Source organism: Cyclopterus lumpus, chromosome 2, assembly GCF_009769545.1.
Source record: "Cyclopterus lumpus isolate fCycLum1 chromosome 2, fCycLum1.pri, whole genome shotgun sequence".
Classification (NCBI taxonomy): Eukaryota; Metazoa; Chordata; class Actinopteri; order Perciformes; family Cyclopteridae; genus Cyclopterus; species Cyclopterus lumpus.
Genome location: NC_046967.1, coordinates 5,895,205 through 5,911,475, shown reverse-complemented (window position 1 = coordinate 5,911,475; position 16,271 = coordinate 5,895,205). Strand labels below are relative to the sequence as shown.

The following is a 16,271-nucleotide window of genomic DNA, read 5'->3' as shown; positions in this document are numbered from 1 at the left end:
AACTCAACCACACAGCTGTGGTGGGAGGTGACACTGCTATAACTGTCAGATTAGTGCAAGTGTGAACGGTGCTGAGTGCTCAATAGTGCTGCAGGCTCATGAGGGCATACACTGGCATCTATGAAGGTAAATATGTCGCAATGCCTCCGATAACATGTAGACGTTTGAGCGTATGCAATGATGGGAAATACCTACATTGTTTTGTTAGAATTTGAAGTCACGCGTGGCTTCAAATGTGACGATGTGAATTGATGTCCCAGAAATCCATGTTCTGAAAACAAGCGATGACATAAATCTGCAATTCGTCATTCACAAATGTCCTTCTGAACATCACCATATTTTTAAATCTGCAAAATCTGCCGAATGTATTCAGATGTAACCCAGGGCAATGTGATAATTAATGAAGATGTATGTAACTAATAAGATTAATGCAAAAGAAAAATGGCTATAAATGTGTGTGGCGTTGGTGGGAGGAGTGTTCAAATCCTTTACTTTATTGAAAGCACCCTCAGAAAGTACATTTACTCATTTATTGTGCTGAAGTACAATGATGAGGTACTTGTACTTTACTTAAAATACATTGTTGAAGATTAAACCAGAGGTTTACCTTTTTGTCCGTTGACCACTTAACAAAACTGCTGAAGTGTTGCAGGTTCTTGTCACGCTTCAGATGTCTATAACTTGTTAGTAGTTCCACCAAAATCTATAATCTAAAATGGAATATATTGTGGCTCATTTGTATTACTGTATCATCACCTGAAACTATGAATGTTTTTGCTGTTGTTAGCTTAGAAGAGTCCTTTATATCGACACAGGGAGCAGGTCCACCATGTTCCTACAGTAGCCTGGATGGACAAACCAAATACTTGCTCTAGAGAGCCTTTCATATCTTTATGACACCTGAAGGCCACCGTAGTTCGCTACACGCTTATGGAACTGTGGTACACTTTAGTTTTGGAAAGGGAGGAGTGAGCGGAGGGGTATTTAGCTGGTTGCAATCTGCAAGCACACCACTAGATGCCGCCAAATCCCACACTGTCCCTTTAAGTAGGATGTTGACTGCAGGACTTTTAATGAAATGGAGGACTTTTACCTTGTACTGACACTTCTTCCACCACATTGTTGGTATTAATACTAGTGTAAAAAACATACATAATGTAAAAGCTAGTGTTGTGGTGAGCTGCTGCTACAGTACAGATACACACAGAAGGATGTTAATAGAAGCTGTAGTGACCTATTTCTGACCCCAGCCATTTCCCTCACAGTTCTGCCAGACCATAACTTCCAAATTCCAATGTTACTCAACCCCGAGCCAAGAATGCAATTACAGTCTTGACACTTACACCATGCACATCTGTTGAAATCCAAACCCAGTGTCTGTTTATCCCTGTGAATAAACACTGGACATTTCCCTCAGAGGAAGTGGTTCGGATGTTAAAGTGCTAATACCCAGCAGATATATATTGTGTATATATATATATATATATATATATATATATATATATATATATATATATCATTCAAGATCTTTGAGATTTGGAATGTTGGTCAGACAAAAAAAGACATTTGAAGTCACTTTCAGAACTTGTGAGGCTTTTTTTCATTAATCCCAAAAATAACCAGCAGGTTACTTGATGATATTTGATAGTTTGAGGCCTTTTTCTTGTGGTCAGCATCTGTCATTTTAAAATCGAATACTTTTGGTTTGTTGATAAGGTCTCGACCTTATACACATTTGGCATGTTTATTGTTTGTGACAAAAATAAAGAAATAACCTCACATTTCAGATTGAATATACATGAAATAACCTTCTAAGAAACAACCATAGAGACATTTAAATGGCAGGTAAATCACAACTTCCTCCATCTCTGTGATGCATGAATGTGTCTTCCCGTTTTCTTCTCGGATCTCTGCTGTCTGTCTCCACACACCAACACTATATCTGTCCAATAAGCCCACATGTGTTCAAAGTGACACCTATAAACGGTTTTAGCTGAGCTTAGTGTCAGGTAAATGGAAGGCATCTATGAAGTAATGCTCTTCAAACAAGCCGTGCTGCATTAGGGAAGACAGACACTGTCTATTTGTTTGCTGAGGATGTCCGGAGTGATGGGACAAGTGCACAATATGATGTTTATTCCCCATAAAGGCACAGCTTTATATTTGTTAAGCTTTTAACAGGCTTTTAGCATTGCCTGTGGCTGGTCAGCACGTTCTGTATGCCGTATGTGCAAAGTGGGAAACTTCCACTGACTTTATTTTTAGTCCCCCTGCCGAACCAAAGTGTGCACGATGCCGTTGTGTTAAAATATCCTATTATTCTGATAAAATACTGTTGTTTGAGTTTTCACCCTTGTGATCGGTGACATAGTTCTCACGCTGCCCCTCGGGAACTAGACCCAAACAGGAAGGGTATTAATGATTATGGAAATATGGCGAATGGCATTTATGACAATTGGTTTATTAGCCTGTACAGCTGTTATCAGTCATCCAACAGCCATGTGAAGTCAACTGAGACACTAGTGGACTAGGGCTTATATTATATTGGGGCAAAGGCAACACAGAGCCACCCTCAACCGCCTCTGAATGGCTTTGACTCATTGTCTTCATTGGTTGGGTTGGTTAGGTTTAGGCATGAGCAGTGAGATTGGTTAGCCTAAGGGTAAGAATATCTGGGTAAGCCAATCAGAGGCAGAGTAGGGCGGGTCATGCCATCACCATAGTAGGAACAAAAATACCATGGACAATACTGTTTTACCATGTCCACTATATCAGTTTAACATGTTAGCATGCTAACAGTATCAAATTAGCACGAGGCACAAAGAACAGCCAATGCTGATGGGTGTGTCATTAGTGTTGCAGGTGGTTTATCAAAAAAATAAATATTGGACAGATTGAAAGTTAGACAGTATGATTGTGCTATAAATGTTGGCTTCATGGCATTTGTTAATTGTTAATTGAGAGTTGACTCAAATTTACAAATGTCAACATCATGAAAACGTCTGTGGGATGGTTTGTCCTCTGGGGACCATGAATGTATGGACCGATTTTCTTGGCAATCCATCTAATAGTAGTGGAGATGTTTGAGTCAGTATTGCCACCCGACATTGACCTTATCATGAGTCACACTGCACTATCCGGTTTCATACTGTACTATGATCTGCTAACATGTGCAACCAATCCATATTTACTCAGTGAAAAGAGGAAGTCCTTCTTGGACAAGAACAATGCATTTGTTAAAAACTTTGGAATGTTGCAGTTTTGAACCAAAAAGCAACTAATTTGAACTTCAGTTTACAAGTAGAATAACTGGCCACATTCTCAAATAGATGGCCGTAGGCTATGAATGATTAGGATACACCCCTGGAACAGTGGACAGTTTGTGGGAATGGCCCTCTAAGCAGCTGCTAACTTCCTCAAACACCAGCGGCATGATCATCTGGCCAACTACACTCCGCTCCGCATTTATTGTCCCCACCTTTGAAACTTCAGTTGAGATAATATTTAACGAGCAAAAAGCCAGCGAGTGCATAACTCAAAAGTGCAAGTCTGCTCCGCGCGCGCGTGTCCGATTGGCTTGGGATTCAGACGGTGATCTTGGTCGCACGCTTTCACCTCAGCGCAGAAACGATGGTTGGTAGTTTTGTTAATACTCACTTATCATGTGTTAATGTCCGGGTTAGGGGAGCATGTCTGAGGTTTTGGTCCGCTGTGTGCAGGTGTCCATCGGCAAGGTGCTCCTCGGAGTGGTCGGGGTGGCGGCGGTCGTCACTCTGATCGCGGTACCCACGGCGATATTCTTGAAAGGTGAGTTGTTCTGCTATTTCCATGATTCAGATGTTTGGCACTAGCGCGTCGTTTGTTATTCTTTCTTGTTGTGGTGCGGCGCGCCGTTTAGTCGCATTACCTGTGCGTCATTACGCACGATCTGTTTTAAATGGCACCGCTTCTACATAAGCCTACATGTAGAGCAATGTATCTTTCCATTTAAGAATAAGACACCAAATCGGGGTGTTGAATCACAAAGGGGGGATTGCAATTTAGTTTATGTTATTCAACACGTTCGTGCCTTTTAAATAGTTTTATTCTCACTCGGCACACATATGTGTATATTCTCCTGTCATTATCAGTCACAGCCTTTACGACACTTTCCTTCTTTTATGACGATGGCCCGTTATGTGTGTGTCTGATATCATATCTGTAACCTGTGACCTTTATGTCAACGTGTTGTTGTTTTCAGAGGGGGGGAACAAGAACACAAGATCGTTTACCCTGGAGGACGTCTTCAACAGTTCACTGAAACCAAAGTCTGTCAGCATGAAGTGGATCTCAGGTGGGAGGATTACACCTGTGGAAAGTAATGATAAAGTCGAGACGGAACATGATGTAACTGATAACAGCCATATATCTTCAAAACTGTAAATGTGTCACAGAGGATGCTTTATTATCAGCCACAAGATCCTCCTTCATTCTAGTTACTAATTCACTGAGATTAATCACCTCATTCATGTGTGTGTGAATGATTGCCTCATGACTTTATGGTAAATGGTAATGGCCATTTATATAGCACATATTTTGTAGCATTCCAACCATTCAAAGGCTTTTACTCTACATTCAATTCAATTCAGTTTATTTTGTATAGTCCAAAATCACAAATTACAAATTTAGGCTTTACAATCTGTACACAGACGACATCCCTGTCCCAGGACCTCACATCGGATCAGGAAAAACTCCCCCCAAAAAAACCTTTAACGGGGAGAAAAGGGAGCAATAGATGTCATGTGTACAGAATGAACAACATAACAGAGTTACCACACATTCAATGCATATGACAGAAAGTATTCATATAATGAGAGCAGTAGGCATGATAAGTTACAATACCAAAAATATCAGCAACAGTTGATATAGTAGAATAATAATGATGATGAAAGCAGTATCGGTATTGGCAATACTAATAGCAATGCAACTAATAGGACCATGATCCAGATAACCACGTGGCCATGGTAGGAGGCAGGACCCAGAACCGGCTCCAGACACAGCCACAATCCATAGAAACCTGTAAGGCGAAAAAATGCAGTCCTTGAGATTTGCTTCACGCAGGAGTTAAAGGACAAGTCCCGATCAAATATAACGCTGAGATTCTTTACAGTGGTGTTGGATGCCAGGGCAATGCCATTTACAGAAACCACATCACCAGATAATTGATCTCTGAGTTGTTCTGGGCCGAGTAAAATAACTTCAGTCTTGTCTGAGTTTAACATCAGGAAGTTGCAGGTCATCTATGTTTTTAAGACATGCTTGAAGTTTAGCGAGCTGGTTGGTCTCTTCTGGTTTGATCAATAGATATAATTGCGTATTATCTGCATAATAATGAAAGTTTACGGAGTGTTTCCTGATAATATTGCCCAAAGGAAGCATATATAAGGTACATTAAATTGGTCCAAGCACAGAACCTTGTGGTACTCCGTAATTAACGTTGGTGATCATCGAGGCTTCATCGTTTACGAATAAAAATTGAGATCAATCTGATAAATAGGATTTAAACCAGCTTAGTGCGGTACTTTTAATGCCAATCGACTGATCTAGTCTCTGTAATAGGATGTCATGATCAATGGTGTCGAACGCTGCACTAAGGTCTAACAAAACAAGTAAAGAGATGAGTCCTTTATCTGCACTAAGGTCTAACAAAACAAGTACACATATGAGTCCTTTATCTGATGCAATTAGGAGGTAATTTGTCATTTTCACCAGTGCTGTCTCTGTGCTGTGGTGTTTTCTAAATCCTGACTGAAACTCCTCAAATAAACTATTCTGATGTAGAAAGTCACACAACTGATTTGCGACTACTTTCTCAAGGATCTTAGAGAGGAAGGGAAGGTTAGAGATAGCACTGACAGCACTTTGTAGTTTAACACTTTAGTAGCACTTAAATGGCTCTTACGGTTAGCACTTTGTAGTTTAACGTTATTGAAGAAATTGTACTTGCTTGATTCTTGTTGTTCTGAGTTTGGACTCATGGTTTAATGCACTTATTGTAAGTCGCTTTGGATAAAAGCGGCAGCTAAATGACATGTAATGTAGAGATCGGTCTGTAGTTAGCCAACACCTCTGGATCAAGAGTGGGCTTCTTCAGGAGAGGTTTAATTACAGCTACATGTTAGTAAAGACAAAGAGGTGCTAATTAAAGGTAAAACTTCTTTAAGCAGCCTCGTCGGGATTGGGTCCAAGAGACAGGTAGAAGACAATTGGTCAATGTTGATGGGAGAAAAGCCATCTAAATATATATCAGGGTTTACAGCTGCCTTTAAGGCTACTTTATTTGAGGATAGATCGGCACTGGTTGAGGGCAGGAGATCATTAATCTTGTCTCTAATAGTTAGAATCTTATTATTGAAGAAGTTCATGAAGTCACTACTGATGAGGTCTATAGGAATACACGGCTCCACAGAGCTGTGACTACATGAGAACATTCACCCATTCACACAATGATGGCAGGGCTCCTGCGGAACGGAGGAGCCGGGGATCAAACCAACAATCTTCTGATTTGTGGTCAAACTCACTCCACAGGCGGGTCAAAAAAAGACTTGCAGAGTATATATCATGAACTGTTGTCGCTCACCATTAAAGATGGACGTCACTATGAGTTTATGTCATTAGTTAAAACTTAAAGTGTCTCTTTACACCATTCAGAGCATTAATATAGCAGCAAATAACTATAATCTATGTAAAGATATAGTGGAGTAAGTCTCTTTCCCTCTGTGTGTGATGTAATCAGAAATGATCTGTGCTTTGTTTACATAGCAAACCAGCTGTGAGTGCCTTCTGTGGTTTTGTAATGCATGTGATTGTTACAGCCGATAACGCCAACCAGAACCTTTGGTATCTTGGCTGAAGCGCAGCGCCCACCCTCCAGTATAAAATATGGACATAGTGTCTGTGAAACCGTTAAGGAGCTCAAAGTGGGTGGCTCCAGACGTCGCCTCCTCCACTAATCCCAAAATGTTTTAACAGGTGACTTGTATACAATTTCACCCCTGTACAGATGTCATGGACTTGGAAATTAGTTACAGACACCAAAACTGTCATTTGTACCAGACTGTAAACATGTTTATTTCCATTGTTAAATCGGGCATTTTAACATGGGGTTCTACAGGGATTGACTTGCTTTCGGAGCTAAGTTCTCATTGGAAGAACTGCAGTTTTTGCCACTTCCGCGTTGGCTTCATTTCTTAGCTTGTTCAGCCTTCGGTTGTACTTAGCTCCACCCTCACCTTTCACTTTTGGTCGGAAAAAAACAACAAGACAGCGACAGTCCAAAATACTGAAAACCGTAGTCCACAAACTACCAAATAGGTGACATCACACCTCTCAGCTCTGTCAGCGCTGTTAGCATCGTTAGCTTCCAGCCTGTTTAGAGTCGCGTGGAGGCCCTGGATATGCTCAGAATCTTTCATTTAGCACCTTTAATGGGTCATCAATTATTGACTGTTCATCGATATGCTACCAAATTATCTGGAATCCACCAATGCTAACATATAAAAGTGTATTTCAGACATCTATGAACTAGCCAGTGGAGCACACTCACGCGCACTTACATGCACTAAAAGCATGCGCTCACAAGGGAAAGTGGTTTCCTTCTCAGCTCAGGTAGACATTACTCCACTTTATCGTTAGATACCAACCAACTGTACGTTGCTTGAGGCTCTGTTTATTGTATATTGCACCTTTAAGCATATGTTTTAAACCAATATTATAACATGTAACTGTTTAGCTGATGTCTTTTGGGATTTTCATACTTGTCCTCCGTTTTAAATCAAATATGCAATTTTATTAACTTTTTCTGTCACAGATCATGAGTATCTGAATAAGTCTCAGGGCTCAGTCTTCCTACAGAACGTGGTCACAGGAGCATCACTGAAGTTATTGAGCAAAGACAAGTTTGTAAGTCATCCTCTGTGCGCTTCATTTGTGTAACCATATGAAATTGGCATGAAAACTACATATTCATCCAAAACAGACGCAGTCTTGTCTGTGAGGTCATGAGTATGGGTCTATGAAACTCTCACAACATTTATATTTTTCCCGATACAGATTGAAAAAGACGCCTATGATTACCAGCTGTCCGCTGACCTCAATTATGTGGCATTCATGAGCAAGCGTTCCAAGGTACAATAACCTTGTATTCATATAAATCTAACTCATATTTAAACTGTTCACAATACAGTGTTGTTATTTTTTTGTCCCATTAGCTGTGGCGGCATTCATTTACAGCTACATATTCACTCTATGACATAAAATTAGAGTAAGTACCTTAAAACTATACATTTTCATTGCTCTATTTCTACATCCACAACAAGTATGTGGCTTCCTATGGCTGTGTTACGTTCATGCACTTAATGCGATGCATGTCAGTAAAAAGCATCCACCAAATGGTCCATGTTAAGCATGCAAAGTAGATTATTTTCGAATATTTCTTCTGAAATAAAAATAATGCTACGGCTCACTACAGATTCACAAATCTTTTTTTTTTTGCAGCAAATTCTTTCCACCCTCTGACATTCCTGAAGAAATCCAGTACTTTGCCTGGGCTCCTGAGGGGAACAAACTGGTAAGCTTGGACACGTAAATGATTGTTGTTATGTACATAACTTTGAGAGACAGTTCTGCTTTGAAGGTTGGTGATGGAGGAGGTGATCGACCTTTCCCAAACACTTGAGCCGAGCAAAAAGTGTTGTGAAATAACCAGGCTGTTCTTTTCTAAACTCTGGTATTTGTGTTTGTATTGTATTTTCAGGCCTACGTTTGGAAAAATAATGTGTATATAAAGACCAGCCCTGGGTTGCCATCAAAGCAAGTCACTCTCAATGGCGTGGAGAATCTGATTTTTAATGGGATCCCGGACTGGGTGTATGAGGGTAAGTGGCACATGATATACTGTAGTGAATTCATGTCAACACTACAAGATCCCATTTCCACCTGGTATTAACTTAGCATCTGAATCTGGATACTTTATAATAACATCTGATCCACAGGTTTTGCCTGATACAGATTTCATTTTAATATCAGGTGTAAACGGGGTCTAAATCAACTATATCAACTAACTGGGAAGTACTAAGTACTTTTATTCATACAACAACTATCAAAAATAAGACTGGTAGGTTACAAACCAAAAAACATCAGGAGTGGAAGGTAAGCACTTATGTACTATATTTTTGGACTTCCATCTTACACTACTTTATATGGTTTCTAACATGTTCTACCTGTGACAAATGTCCTTGTCATATGTTTTAGACATCTATTAATTGTTCCAGCAATATATTAAATTTACTCCATTCAGGCTGTTCGTAAACACTGTTCATAGCTATACTAAAACTACGAAAAGCAATGCACTACAATTTGTATATATATAATCAATTAGTATGCAAACCACAAAATACTGAGCCAGGACAGAAGAATAATGGATGAGGTGGAAGAGGATGGGGTCTAAAAACATTGGACTTTCACCCAGGAGACATCTGTTCATGTCCTGTGTGAAATTGACTTATATGTCACGCACCATACTTTAGTAATAACACTTCTGTAGTTATTTTAACCCAAACCACAATCTTTTCCTGAAAACAAAATAACTTTTCATAGGATCATACGAACTGTTGTTTGAAAATATGCTGATCCTTTACATGTAACTTTTGTGGTACATTGTAAATTGTTGGAGTAGTCTTACTTAGTTTTCACTCTTCCCCAAGAGCACCTTTAGAGAAAAAATGTATACTGCATACATATATTGCCCAATATAGAACAAATGCTTTTTTCAACTGCAGTACACACAACAACAGCATGGCTATTGTTTTAGCTCAAGCGTTGTCGTGGGAATTGAACCCCCTGACACATGGTAGTCCTGAACCCTAACGCAGCTTCACACTTTCCCCCCTACAGAGGAGATGTTCTCATCCAATCAGGGCCTCTGGTGGTCACCTGGAGGGAAGTACGTGGCTTACGTTGAGACCAACGACACAGACGTCCACACCATAGAGTACTCTTGGTATGGCGAGAACCAGTACCCCAGCACTGTTTCCATTCGATATCCAAAGGTGGGACGTTTGACTCTAACAAGCTTGTACTGGGATCATTGTCTTCATTTAACGCGTGTATCTTACACCCTTTTTTTGTGTAGCCGGGAACCCCTAACCCTACCGTGAAACTGTTTGTTGTGAACACTGATAACACAACAGAAATCTTTGAGGTTGCTATTCCAGCATCCTTTAGTTCAAGGTAATGAATCAGCCTCTCTAGTATTATTATTACAGGGAAGTAAATCAGAAACAAAAAGAAGCTGAGATATTGTTTTGTTGCCCCATAGTGAGCACTACTTGGCAACTGTTACTTGGGCAACAGATGAACGTATTGCTGTCCAATGGCTGAAGAGAGTACAAAACCACCTCATCCTTCAGATCTACAATTTTAATGGAGCCAGCTGGGATCCTGTTGAGGTAAAACATGATATTATGAACAAGTATTATTGCAACTTATCGATGGCTTTTGAGTACACAAACTATTAAACCTACACACAGCAACATGTTTTACTGTAAGGGGTGGTACGGTAAAGGTTTCATATACCTGTCCTTTTTTGTCTTAATTGCCTTCCTGTCAAGCTAACCAGCATTGATAAGTTAAATGAAGCCACACGTAATTCTTTAAATCATTAAATGAAATGCTAATACCAGCATTCTAACATGCTTGGGATGACAATGCTGTTGTTTAGTCGGTGTAATGTTTATCTCGTTCACTATCTTAGTTTGCTGTGTCAGCATGCTACAATTTGCTAATTAGCACTAAACACAAAGTATAGATGCACATGGGGATCAACAAAGCCCATAAGGCTTCATCCCCCGCGGACCACAAATGTTTGTACAAAATCTCCCGAGAATCTATCAGTAAATCTTGAGATATTTTAGTCGGACCGGAGCGTCACTTGCAGCTAACAATAACACACAGCGTTTTGCTTTACAACAGACAGACAGAAACTTCTTTTAACTACTTGGAATATAGCAAGACCTACATATAATATTAATTATATAATTAATTAACAATACTAAATCATGAGCATTTATTTGTCTAAGCTCCATTTCATAAAGTCTTGCATTTCACGTTGTTTCTTTTGTTACTGATCATAGTGGTAGCCGACTGAAAGTCAGTTGTTGATTTAATAACCTAAAACATGAAGACATTTTTGCTTAACAAAAAGCGTCGCCACTTGGAAATGTCCCACGTTAGCTAAAGGGTTTATCAAATTCGGTTCTGTGTTACAACATCTCTTTGAGCGAAGACTGATAAGGCTTGTATGTTGTTATAAAATCTAGCTTAGTGCAGTTATAAAAACTAAGTGTATTTCTTTTTACAGCATCTGGAGTTGAAGAGTGCCACAGGTTGGATTGGACGGGTATGTTCAGTGCACAGTTAACAGATATTCTTTATTGTATTAAAGCCTGATATTTCTTCTATCCTTGTGCATTGAGCTCCATAGTTGTCCAGAACCTTACCATAAACACACACACACTGTAGTTGTTTTTACTCAATCCCACATTCACCCCCCTGCTTACCCAAATACTCACTAAAGCACGAAATGCGGATTATTCCGCCACTGAAAATAGTCCCCATTCACATCACAGTTGAAATGAGTGGGCTTGGGGCTGAGAGCAACCGAGTAGAGAAGTCAGAGAATATATGTTGATATACTTGTTCTTCCTAGTTCTCTCCATCAGAACCAGTTTTTGACGTAGACAAGAACAGCTATTACCTGCTGATGAGCAACAAAGAAGGGTACAAGCACATCCATCATGTGGTTGGGGTAGGTTGAATGATTTACTTTAGTCAGTAGTCCAGCGGCAAATTGCTCTTTTTTGAGAATTGCACAATATCAACCATATTGTACAGTATTCATTGTTTATCTGTAGCATGTTACCACCCACACACATTCTGCTCTGACTCATCATGCAGGGCACAGCTACAGCAATAACCTTTGGGGAATGGGAAATCATTGACATTCTGAAAGTGACGGAAGATAGTGTGTAAGTTGGTGTGTCATCTGCATACAGCTGTATACGTGTATGAGACAATTTCTCTCTTAAGAGAAAAAAGAAGGGATATTTCCACACTGCATGACTGTACAGCTTCTTGTATTCTGTAAATATTCAGAAATATTGTAGATGTGTAGATGTGTGTAATTCACCATACTTTGAAAACGATGGCATTGTCGCAGTTCAAGAGAAAATTCATAACAATCATTCCTCAGATATTATTCAAGTAATCAAGAGGGCAACAAGCCAGGAGGAAGGAATGTTTACAAGTAAGGATCTTTATTTTCCAATTTTAACATTTTTATTATTATTATATTATTATTATATTATATGTTATTTGAGGACATCGTTTTTGATACAAAGCATTTCTGCACACTTTTTGTGTGCGTGTGTGTGTGTGTCAGGTGGACCCCACAAGGCCCAAACAAGTGTCTAACTTGTGAATTACGCAGAGATGACTGTCAGTATAACTCAGCCTACTTCAGCCACAATGCCTCCTTCTACCGTATGAGCTGCAGTGGTCAGTTATACTTTTGTCTTTTTTTCAAATCCCTTTCTTATTTTTGCAATATTACAGACAGTGGTATGTTAATAATATATAGAGAGATTATTACTATTATCATTATTATTATTAATATGTATGCAGAATATATTATATACAATAATAGCTTATAATTTTTTCGCAAAGGTCCTGGCATTCCTTACTATTCTTTCATGGATAACAGGAATGATAAAGGTGATCCAGAAATTTAAAATAAAATCTTTAAATAATATCATGGAGGATACAATGTTATTCTAATGAACTGTCTATATATTTTTTTAATTGTAGAGCTCATTGTTTTGGAGGACAATAAAGTATTTAGCAGCCTAATATCTGACATCCAAATGCCCTCTGTCCGTCACAACGTCATCAAAATCGGAGGATACGGTAAGTGAATTCAACAATCACAAAATAGAATTATACGAAGTGTTGCCAATGGGCAGATTTAGTTCCTGTTAAACCGTTTCCGCCTGTTTTCAGTCTTTGTGCTCAGCTAAGTTAACCGGCTACGGCCAGTAGCTTCATGTAGAGATATCAATCTTCTCTTCTAACCCATGGCGAGAACGCAAATATGCGTTCTTCACAAAATGTGAAAATATTCCACCACTGTTTTTAACACACCATTAATGTTTAATAACACCTTTCTATTCTTTTCGACAGATCTCTGGTACCAGATGCTTTTGCCTCCAGGTTTTGATGAATCCATGAAGTACCCTTTACTATTAGATGTGTAAGAATGTATCCCCCCCCCCCCCCCCCCGCCCCCCCCCACCCTCAATAAACCTTTAACTATAAATGCTTTTGAAAAGAGAGTTCATAAACTGATACTGAATGTTGCCCAACCATCCAGGTATGCTGGTCCCTGCAGTCAAAAAGCCGACTTTGTCTACAGGGTGAGCTGGTCCACCTACCTGGCCAGCACTGAGAAAGTCATCGTCGCCAGCTTTGACGGAAGAGGAAGCGGTTACCAAGGCGACAAGTTAATGCACGCAATCTACAAAGGTCTGGGAACCTATGAGGTGGAAGATCAGATAACAGCAGTCAGGTAAGGAAAGCGAGGACCAGTTTAGACAAGTCAATGCTTCCCCCCACTCGAACAAACAGCTTTGCCCTCCGTTTCCCAGGAGAGCTTGATCAAACTGGATTGGACGTGTTTCTGTGGGTGAATTGCTCCCAGGTGTACACAGACACACACACAGGACTTACCATGAGCATCACGGAGTGACGGGGACAATCAGAAGGCCGGTTGACATCGTTATCAATTACTGCCCCATGTTAAGATAGTTGTCTTTTTATTTTTATTTTAGGGAATTCATCAAATTGGGCTTCATTGACAAAGACAAAGTTGCGATTTGGGGCTGGGTAAGTTATTAAAAATGAAATATAATAACTTTAACTTTAATCTATAGCTCTTACAATCTGTATTTCATTCGTCCCTGCCTATTATTTATACCTGCTGTCAACATTTTTTGGATCTTTAAATACTTACAAGATATACATATTTAGTGTATATATTTATGTAGATATACAGTATGACCATGAGGATGTGTATATACATGTGTGTGAATATCCAGCTGTATAACGCGTTGGTCTTTTCTATGACAGAAGGAAATAATAAAAATTATAATGACTAAAAATGTTAACACATTGATACATAAAGAGGGCACTGAAAAAGGATTTCATGTTCAGTGGGCTTTGAAGGGTTTGGATGAGCTCCAGTTATGAGCTGTTTTTCTTCCAGTCTTATGGTGGATACGTGACGTCAATGGCCTTGGGATCTGGAAGTGGAGTTTTCAAATGTGGAATGGCGGTCGCTCCAGTGTCCAAATGGGAATATTATGGTAACTTCTTCATGTTTACAATCTCCTCAGACCCAACACACTCACTTTAACGACACACAATATCTGCATATCTGTTGTATTCCAGACTCCATCTACACAGAGCGCTACATGATGGAGCCCTCAGAAAATCATGTGGCCTACACCGTGAGTTTCCCACGCAGCGGGTATCACAATTGCCTCTCGATTCTGACTGTTTGTCATGCTGTTGCCTCTGGTCACCAATAACCATAAATATGACTGTGTGCAGAATTCCACAGTAACTGCCAGGGCCAAGAATTTCCATTCAGTGCAGTATCTCCTGGTTCATGGAACAGCTGACGGTGAGTTATGCAGGGCTACTATTTATTTATTAACAATTTAATGTATATGTTATACAGTGACATCAATCAGGCATTTTCTGTTACTTTGTAAAGGGCTTCCAATAAAGTTTTATCTAAAACTCAGAATTAGTATTAGTGATACCAAACCAGGTTAAACATGATAAAGAGTAGGATTCTTTCTTTTGTTTTTTCCCCTGATCTGCATCGAGTGTATGCACGATTTTAAAATAGTTTACAGACTTTTGCCCCATTTGAGCTATTATTATAGATCATATATTGTATATCAATAATCGTAATAACAATAATAATAACAACAACAATAATTAAAATCTATAAATAATAATTACAGTCATCATTTAGTCTAGCGCTACCTTCAGATCAAACTCTCTCCGTGACTAACACTCTGGGCCATGACGCGAAGTCCACAGTCAAGTCCCCAGTGACCCCCCCTGACCTTTCTAGACCATTGGAAGCCTTGTTAATCATTATGCCTTGTTGTTATGTTTTCTAGACAATGTTCATTTCCAGCAGGCAGCCGAGATCTCTGAAGCTCTGGTGGACCAGCAGGTGGACTTTGAGGCGATGGTGAGTAATCTGGAAAATCCAATGACTGGAAGAGCGTGGCTTAGTGTCATTAAATAACACATTATTTTCTGCACTCTTCTTTCAGTGGTACACGGACAAGGATCATGGGCTCGGCGGCTCGGCCTATAAACACGTCTACACACACATGAGTCACTTCTTGCAGAGGTGCTTTGCATGAAGTCCACTGGATCTCTTTACATCGCCTCATGGGAATAACACAATTGGAGATACAATCTTTAATTCTAAATGCAGGCTTGATTATTAGTGCTCCAAACGCATGAAAAGTACAAAATGGCACATCATAATATATTTCCGTGTCTCGAGAAATTCTGTCTTGCATATATATATATCTAGTCATACAAAAAATGCTCCTCTGGAAATTTTTACTGACATTTTTACTTCATTAGACATGAAAAGTGTGATTTATTATTACATGTTTTTGTTTCGTTGATTTAAGTTTTAAAGAGGTTGTTACCTAACTTGGGGAACAACATAGACATGATAATATGAAAGTATACTTGTACTAGAGTTTTTACAGTAGGCCTATTGTATTAAGTTATACACAGAAACGTACTGCACCACAGTACTTTTATACAGTTTTACCAAACGTATGTGATTGTCTGATTGTTTTGTAAAATAATAAAGAATTAAATAATGAGAACTCTTTTTGTTTGAAATATTTTGTTCTTCAATCCATTCAACGGGAACCCTGCATAACAATGATTGCCATAATTGGTTTTGTTGAATCTTCTACATAAGAGCCTATGCTAGCACGTTGGCGAGTCCGCTACCAAGCACAGTGAAGCTGAATGCTAATATCAGTATGCTAACCTGCTCACAGTAATAATGTTAACATGCTGATGTATGCTCACCATCTTAGTTTAGCATGTTAGCATGTTAGCATGTTGTA

General features: G+C 39.3%; 1 protein-coding gene across 2 annotated transcripts; it reads left to right on the top strand.

The window, feature by feature from the left end:
• Positions 1–60: 60 nt before the first annotated feature.
• Positions 61–15,934, top strand: LOC117744449 (dipeptidyl peptidase 4-like). Of its 2 annotated transcripts, none has more exons than XM_034552732.1 (26): positions 61–126; positions 3,720–3,807; positions 4,241–4,333; positions 7,850–7,941; positions 8,092–8,166; positions 8,250–8,302; positions 8,536–8,608; positions 8,795–8,915; positions 9,934–10,088; positions 10,172–10,269; positions 10,358–10,487; positions 11,399–11,437; positions 11,747–11,845; positions 11,995–12,065; positions 12,290–12,343; positions 12,479–12,594; positions 12,763–12,810; positions 12,904–13,002; positions 13,276–13,345; positions 13,466–13,660; positions 13,923–13,977; positions 14,357–14,456; positions 14,542–14,600; positions 14,704–14,776; positions 15,288–15,361; positions 15,447–15,934. In XM_034552732.1, exons 1-26 carry the CDS (start codon positions 121–123, stop codon positions 15,537–15,539), a joined length of 2,229 nt encoding a protein of 742 aa, XP_034408623.1. In that variant the 5' UTR covers positions 61–120; the 3' UTR covers positions 15,540–15,934. The 2 variants fall into 2 exon arrangements, with proteins under 2 accessions (XP_034408623.1, XP_034408632.1); XM_034552741.1 differs by lacking the exon at positions 61–126 and adding an exon at positions 3,554–3,633.
• Positions 15,935–16,271: the final 337 nt, after the last annotated feature.